General features: G+C 36.6%; 1 protein-coding gene across 1 annotated transcript; it reads left to right on the top strand.

Annotated features, from left to right (window-relative positions):
* Positions 1-746: 746 nt before the first annotated feature.
* On the top strand, positions 747-2,022 carry LOC127835984 (uncharacterized). The gene is made up of 2 exons (XM_052362402.1): positions 747-1,883; positions 2,017-2,022. Exons 1-2 carry the CDS (start codon positions 747-749, stop codon positions 2,020-2,022), a joined length of 1,143 nt encoding a protein of 380 aa, XP_052218362.1.
* The last annotated feature ends 7,020 nt before the right edge of the window (positions 2,023-9,042 follow it).

The following is a 9,042-nucleotide window of genomic DNA, read 5'->3' as shown; positions in this document are numbered from 1 at the left end:
TTGTATCTTGAAAAATGCTTTTTACTATAGGCACTTTTGTGTCCGGAGCCATACATTGGAAGTGCTTTGGCGGATTTCATTGAAACTTGGTATGAGTATATTTCCCTCGCCAGAGGCGGAGGGATATTGTTTTTGTGTTGTCCGGCTGTCCGTCCGGCTGTCCGTCCGTCACTTTTGTGTCCGGAGCCATATCTTGGAAGTGCTTTGGCGTATTTCATTGAAACTTCGTATGAGTATATATATGCATAAGAGGATGATTCACGCCAAATGGCATTGTACACCATCTGTTAAAACCAGAGTAATGGCCCTTTGTATCTTGAAAAAATGCTTTTTACTATAGGCACTTTTGTGTCCGGAGCCATATCTTGGAAGTGTTTTGGTGGATTCCGATTTGGACCCTTCATCAAACAAAGCATATGTTGCGGGGGATATCAATTCTACGAATTTGCTTGTTATTTCAGGATATGGGTCCAAAAAAGAGACCTTCACTTGTGAGCAGCCCTGCCCAATCAGAGGCAAAGAAAATTTCAAAGAAATATCTCGGAAACCGAATGAGTCCTGGGAAAAAACAGCGAGTGAGAAGGGCTCTGTACAGTCTGACTGTAAGTAAAGATGTGTCGTTGCGGAAAGCTGCGTTGGATAATGATCTGTCTTATTCAATGTTTTACAGACGATGGAAAGGAGAAGTTGACATTTTCAAATTAAATGGACCTAGCTCAATTTTTAATGAAGCTGAAGAAGACAAAATGGCGAGATGGCTAAGTGAAATGGCACAGAGAGGGATGGGCCTTCGAATGGTTGAATTTCTGGACTTTGTGGAAAGTGTTGTAAAAAAAGAGAAGCGAAAAACTCCCTTCAAAGATGGAAGACCCGGCAAAACCTGGTATTACGCATTTATGCGTAGAAATGCCCACATTATTAGTTCACGCATTGAGACACCGTTAGAACTAAAAAGATCTAAACTAACGAAGGAAAAAACGGATTTGTGGTACAACAGTTTTAGAGACTTTCTCATAGATAAGAACTTGATTGATAAACCAAGTAGAATATGGAACGCTGATGAGACAGGATTCAACATGGGAAGCAACAAGTCAAAAGTAATTGGACCTGCGAAAAGAGATCTGTCTGTACCACACATAACCAGTGGGAAACAGCGCTTGACTGTGATGTTCTGTGGAAGTGCAACAGGTCAAATGATGCCACCCTTTTTGGTTTACCCAGAGCCAAAACCAAGAGGATACAATCCATTAAATGGATCAATAGAAGGGAGTGACATTGCATTCACAAAAAAGGGATGGATGGATGTAGATACCTTTTCAAAATTCATTGACCACTTTGATAAGTTTGCGGGAACTGACCGTCCAGTGGTGTTATTAATGGACAGTGTAAGCAGCCATGTGGATTATTCAGTTTTCATGAAAGCAATAGCCAGGGGCATTGAGCTGTACCGTTTGGTTCCAAATGCAACACACCTGATGCAACCCCTGGATAAGGGAGTATTTGGACCATTAAAGTCAAGATGGCACATGGTATCCAGGAAGTACATGAGAGAAAATCCAGGAAAATGTATTGGCAAAGAGGTTTTCGCGCAGAAATTGACAGAGGCCTACCTTCAGTTCTACAAACCTATTACAGTAATAAACTCATTTAAATCCTCTGGCATATATCCAGTTGATAGCTCTGTCATCACAAGCGAAATGCTGAAACCGGCATTGACCTTCTCCGGTCCAGAATCTGTGGCAGACCAACATGCTGCCACTGAAGACAGTCAAGTTTCAGCAGAAGTGACAAAAGCAAAAGGAGCACTAGAAGTCTTTGAAGAAACACTTTCTACACCGTCTCGTGACCGTTACAGGAAAAGAATACAAGAAGGTTATAATACTGTAGGGCAGTCTCCATGCTTTGATGTTTACCAAAAGATTTATCACAAAGCAAACCCAACATTGGAAACATCAACATCTACCTTAGAAGAACAGAGTTCCCACTTAACTGGATTGGATATATTGGCACATGCAGTTGTAACTGTGACTACTGCTAGTGTAGCAACAAGTCAACCATCACAAATCAACGAAGAAAAATGGACAGAAAATTCAACTGTTGATATGGTTATATCACCAGTTTTGACCGAGTCCCTGAGTTTTCCAAAGGATACTGAGGCTGCAAAGCCAATGAAACAGACAATGTTAAACAGTTTACCAGACAATCTAACATCACCTGAATGTATTAGAAAAATGTCCTTAAAACAGCTTGAAAAAGTCAGAAGCTTCGCCCAAAAAGTACAAAGAGCTAAACTTTCTTTTTTCAAGAAAAAGAATACAAGCACAAAACCAGAAAAAAAGAGGAAACAACTAGAGCCAAATTCAGAAATAGGGAAAAGGCCTATAATCAAAAAGCTAAACACTTCACACCAAAAGGACAAAGTGCCTATGGACAAAAATGACAATGACAGTCCCAACGCATTTTGTAAAGCATGCCATATGACTTGGGAAGAAGACCAAGAACTGGGTCTGGAACGTGTGTGGGTTCAGTGCGACAAGTGTGATGGCTGGGTTCATTCTGAGTGTTTATCATACTCATTGGAAGAAGACGAGCCTTTCTTTTGTCCTGATTGCCTGTAGATAGAAATTTATTTAATCAGGTCTGAATATTATGGTTGATGAATATTTGTATTGTACATGCCACATGAAAGTCGTTCATTAGATGACATTTTAAGCCATCTCAATAACTTTTAAAACTTACTTGGTGTCTTTCGTAAGAATGCTCCCACAGGGGGGATCAAACACGTGTCATAAGAACATAGTAACAAAAATAAATTACTTGTAACTATTACATGCATTGTTTATGCCCCCAAAGGTGGGCATATAGTGATCGCATTTCCGTCTGTCTTTCTGTCAGTCTGTCTGTCCGTCACACTTGCGTTTAGTTTTCGAAAAAAGCTCATAACTGTTATGTATCTTCAGATGTAACCTTGATATTTGGTATGCATGTGTATATGGACAATGCTTTTCCATACGCACACATTTTGACCCCTTTGACCTTGAACTTAAGGTTCGCGTTTAGGTTTCAAAATCTGCATTTAGGTTTAGAAAAAGCGTTTTTCTGGGCATATGTCTAACTATGGAGACAGCTCTTGTTCATTTGTATGTATGTTATCTTCATTTAATCAGTAGTAAGAATTCTTTCATCTTCAGCCCGACATCGAAAAGCCTTCAACATCTGGTAAGATCAGTGCAACAAGCATCCATGAGAACGGGACTAGAGACTGTCACCCTACCCCCAACATTACAACTTTTGACTCAAACAAAATGACACTCAAGAACTCTGTGATAAAAGGTTACCATGTTTTTATGATTAGACCATTTATCACCAGTCCACCAACACAGTTGATTGTTGACCGAGATTATAGTTATAAAAAGGATCCAGATGCATGCTTAGTATGGTTGCCAGCGTTGGAAACATTTCCTATAAGTGTGCATGATACAGTTACGGATGAAAAGCGCCAGCTGAAATTATCAGATATAGCAGGCCTCCCAATAGGACATGTTCCTAAAATATTGTCAAATTTCTTTTCTTTAATCATTAACGAGGGTGGAACCATAACAGCAGAGGTAACAGGGGAGCCAGTGCCAAGTTTTGCACCATGGCCAGCCCCAAATGAAGAAGGGGGTGGTGTTGTGTTACCTTGTAATTATGTGATTAATCACTCTGATATCAAGGCTACCTTCAGCAAGCTGTGTTTGTTTCTGGAAAAATCACCCGAAGGTTCAGCTATGGATCTGTCAATTGAAACCACACCAAAGGCATAAATTAAAAGCATGGGTGATTTTTGCTTGCCTACTAGTGTTTATAAAATACAGTTTGTTTCATTGTCATAATATTATGTCATGCCCAACCCTGTAACTGTGATAAATTGTATCTGAATTACTAGTATGAGCCTCTTTTTACAAGTTTGTTTTTATTTATTTTTTATTTTGGTGCTCACATGAAACTTAACCAATATATTTAGGGTCATCAGTAAGATTCTATGCCAATTCAAATAAATCTGATCAGTATTTTAGCCAGATGATGTCCCCTTTTGAAGTTGACATGGAACCAAATAGTCTATGGACAGCTCTTGTTTCGCACATAAATGTTATTTATTTATTGTTCACTACAATTGGTACCAGAAAGTGCCATTTCTTTCAGGTCTATATGGAACAACTAATTACATGGAACCAAATAGTCAATGTACAGCTCTTGTTTCACACATAAATGTTATTTATTTATTGTTCACTACCATTGGTACCAGACATAATTTCATGTTTCCAAAGTATTTGTCATGAAATATTGGCTAGTTTGATGTTTTCAAATTTGTCATGCAATGTTGTCGTGTTTAATGTATGTGTGGGTATCTGCAACAAGAGATAGTGCATACAACTTGGAACAATACTAAGTACTCTTAACACTGTAATATACCAAAAAAAGATATGTGCATGCTTTCTGCTCATGAAACCTTTACCCATCATCAGTGTTATATATCTTAAAATGGCTAAATATTAATTTGACTGGCTTTGTTCATGTTTTAAAGTTATTTGAACAGACATAGTGGCTAGCTTTGTGTATTTGTCATGCTATGTTGGGTAGTTTCATGTTTCCAATATTGCATGTCATGCCATTACAGTATTTACTTTTTATGCCCCGAATCCAATAAAGTTTGTTTTTGGCCTATGTCTGTCTTTCATTGTATGTGTCCCAAAAATTTAACCTTGCTCATAACTTATGCAATATTGAAGACAGCAACTTCATATTTGACATGCATGTGTATCTCGTGAAGCTGCATATTTTGAGTGGTGAAAAGTCAAGGTCATCCATCGAGGTCAAAGGTTCAATATATGGCTTCGAAGCGCAATAGGAGGCATTGTGTTTCCCAAACACAGCTCTTGTTCTATTTATATTTAAATCCTTCAGAACATGTGCCTTTTCTGTGATTCTGTTAGTTATTTATGTATCACTTATATTGTACCAGTAAAAATTAAGGGTATGTAGTAACCACTACTTTATTGATGTGATTGACTGTGTGATCAATACTGATTTCAATATATGAAGGCTTTTTAGCTCACCTGAGCACAACGTGCTCATGGTGAGCTTTAGGGATCACCTTTTGTCTGTCGTCCGTGCGTCGTTCGTCGTCAACATTTTGCCTTGTAAACACTCTAGAGGCAACATTTCTTGTCCGATCTTCATGAAATTTGGCCAGAATATTTGTCTCAATGATACCTTGACTGAGTTTGAAACTGGGTCATGCTGGGTCAAAAACTAGGTCACTAGGTCAAACAAAAGAAAACCTTGTAAACTAGGCCGAGTTCCTTTATGGTTGCGGTCTGTTGAAAAACATGGCTTTAAATGGCTTTATAGTGTAACCTTGTTTACACTCTACTAAGAAATTACCAATGTACACGTTGAATGAAATTTATGCATATTATGATATTCATGTTCTCCATGCAGTTATCTGAATATGTATTCAGCCGATAAGATATACAGTTAAATTGCCAAAATTTTTTTTATTTAGTTTTGTTCATTTCATTCAGCTTTGGGTAAAGTATGTTTAAGCCATGATGTATTACCATGTGAATTGCTTATTAATGCCTTTTATGTTCTATGTCTCCAAACTGTTTTGCTGTAGTAATAATATGTGCAGTTCATTGAATACTTATTGTTGAGGTGGCAAATATACTATTCCAAATTTGCTAAGGATCACTTTTTTATTGACACATTATCTTCAATTTTGGATAACTTTAATTTTTGTTATTTTTCATGTTTTGATATTAGAATGTGTTTTTGATTTTATTTTTATGTATTGATTATCATTGATGCGTGACGCTGGCTGAACCGACCAAGGGGTAAACTTCAAATTACACATACTATAACAAGTGATCCTTAGCAAATTTCGAATAGTATATTTTGTTTTATTGTTTTTTTTTTTTCATTGTTTCAGTTCTATATTTAATATAGATCTGCTAACCAATTGTATACATACTTATAGGCTATGACAGTCTAGTCATACTATTTAATTTGTTGTTTGTTTTGTTTGTTTATTTGAATTGATCTCAGGAAATATATGAGTAAAATATTTGAAAGTGAAAGATTTTATGTTTTATATTCCATTACATCTAATGACAAACATAACTTATTTACAATAAAAACAAACACGTTTGTTTAGGTGTCATGACAAACAGGGTTTATTTCTTGAAACACAGAACTTAACACTGGTCCCCCGCCAAAAAAAATGCCATAAAGTATGAATTGCAAATAAGTGTTATTATACACAGAACTGAGAAAAATGCAGTATAACCAGTATACTCGTTAATGTCCGGAACCAATGACCATTTCTAACTCAAGTCGTCTGTCTGCTCTCATAAATCTCACTGAAACACTTAAAGCATAATATTAACCTTTAAGCAAGCTGAGCATGAACAAATAACAACGTCATCGCTCTATCCTGCTTGCCTGTCGAATGACAAAACCTACAAATTAGTGCAAGATGAAATTTTGATTTCCACACCACTGAACATTCGAAACCTGTATATTAAATTTATTCAATAACACAACGATAACAAGACTATTGCCAAGCAATTCATGTCCCCTACCGGCTCCACCATTGTCAGAAATCCCACCATTGTCAGAATTAAAAAAAAAAGTTGTTGCCATAGCAACCAGAATTTTTCACAGGAACAAAATTAAATAACGTGCATGATGTCCATATTGCCATCAATCCATGTTTCAAGTCTCGCGAAAAAATATTAAGAACTTTTCTAAGTTATCGCAGGGTCCAGAAAAGTGTGACGGTCTGATAGACGGAGCACAAACCAATCTCCTCTGGTGAAACTTATGTAGGATAGCGGAATAAAATCAGCTTCCAAAGAGGTATAACACTAGCAAATTGGTATAAATTAGGATGTGTAAACGGCGTTAGTTTCATTAGTGATCCGGAACTCCTGTCTCGTCTGTACATGCACTGCACTGTGTTTTCTCTTGAAAGGACCCGATTGTTTTTGTTGTCTTTATTGTGTATTTTTATTTCTTTATTGTTATTCAATTTCTGTGATTTATACATACCAATCAGGTTATGTTACTGATATTTAAATAAAGATGCATGTAAATAAACGATTTTGACAGTTAAAGTTTGTTTTGAGACGACCCCTGTAATGAAAATGCACTTGCTGTGACGTGATTCGCTATTGGAGAATATTAACCGGAAATGGAGAAACTGTACGATCGAGGAAAAACATAAACACACATCTATATTTAGAAACTTCCTGAAAATCAATGTGAGCACAGGATCGAGGTTGAAATTATCTTACAAAATCACTAAATTCGAAATCTTTGTCGGTTGCTGTTTTTAAGTATACATTGATAATTTCATTAGTGATTCGGAACTGACGACCTCACTGTACGAAAATGATCGAGCATGAGTCGGAGATACAATATTGTTTACAATCACAACGTAACTTAATACATCACAAAAGAAAGGGTCGTGAGAATAATCACGTAGAATATACTCAAGAAATAACTCCAAAACTTAATAAAATGATAACTTTTATGTTCCATTAGTTTGACTGAATAATAATGACCTTAAATTTAAAATCGGCGAAATTTTGTATGTGCCGAAAACAGTTCCCATGCTATCAAAGGTAATCTTTAGCAATATTACATGTATATAGATTGATGTTTTATGTAACCAAACGCAATATTTTAATTGAATAATGACTTACCAATCGAGTGCATTCCATTAATTTATTAAATTTCAACAATGTAAACATCCACCAGAGTATGTCAGTTTCAATTTTTACTTCTTAATGACGTATCGACGAAATCAGTGACGTCACACAGACATGTATAGTTGTCGACGAAAGAAACGCGGCCCTTCATGTTGTGAACAAGTTAAACTTTTAAACAATTGTTTATTTATGTAAAGGGATAATATTAACTATAGAATATTGGGTTCATTGAAGAAGTTAATTCGAAACTAATCTTATTCGGTATTGTAACCGGAAGTACGCAAATAATTTAGACGGGTTATCTTTTTAAAGATTTTGTTAACAACATCTAGAGCAATTTTCAATTTGCAATGCATTATGGGAAACAGGAAGTTTCACACAGGGAGGCAAACAGACGTATTTTGATCGTAGAAAATCATAATACAATAACATAGAGTACGATTCGCTACTTAATAATTACTGCCATGCCGTATTATTTCATGAGGAATGCATCTACGTGTCATATAGCGTTTGTCGAAGTGCCTATGTGCTCCAGCGCTCTATGATTTTCCATCGCGAAAATAGGTGACGGCAGAAATTATTTGACTTGTATCCCTATAAGGTAATGTCTCTTTGTATTTCAGAAAAGTGATACAAATAAACGGTCAACACCCGCTTCGCGGGCTTTTGCCCGTATAAAGTACATACGTACAGCTCAGAGTTCTTCCTTGTAACCTATTTTTTCATGTAAAAAAATTATGTCTCACGTATGTCTATAAAATCGAGTTTATCCTCTATTCCTATAACTTCGTGCAGCCCTATAAGATCGTGTACACTTTTATGACGTAAACTTCTAAGCAACATTCGAACGCACGTGCCCGTAAACTGTTCAGTTTTTAACGCGAGAATTTCCACAGCCGATAAGTTATTAATCATGATGAAAAAACAATAAATATGATATAATGTTCGTTTTTCTGACCTCGTTCCAAAGAAATAGCCTAAAAAGATGTTTAAAATCTGCACATTTCCTTCACCAGACGGCTATGTTTGTCAATGTTTTGATCGTAAAATGTTGTAAGAGTAGTTTCCCTTGGAGGCCCGTCTCGAATTTGTGTTGTGCACTCTGAACTTTGCATTACAATACGGTTAAAGTATGCTGTTTGCGGAAAACTTTACCCCCAAATGATGACACGAGACCATACGTTAAGATCGTGACCGGCCTATTGCGATAAAGATTCTCGCTGCGTCAATTTGAGATTTTGTCACAAAACAACTGCCATTAGAAGGGGTGACAGCCTTTTATGCC

The sequence above is a fragment of the Dreissena polymorpha genome, chromosome 6 (assembly GCF_020536995.1).
Source record: "Dreissena polymorpha isolate Duluth1 chromosome 6, UMN_Dpol_1.0, whole genome shotgun sequence".
Taxonomy (NCBI): domain Eukaryota; kingdom Metazoa; phylum Mollusca; class Bivalvia; order Myida; family Dreissenidae; genus Dreissena; species Dreissena polymorpha.
Note: the sequence above shows the minus strand (reverse complement) of the source record. Positions and strands in the feature narration are given on the sequence as shown.

What these genes read in the sequence shown, in the direction of transcription:
- LOC127835984 (XM_052362402.1), top strand. Translation starts at nt 747, where the DNA reads ATGGCGAGATGGCTAAGTGAAATGGCACAGAGAGGGATGGGCCTTCGA.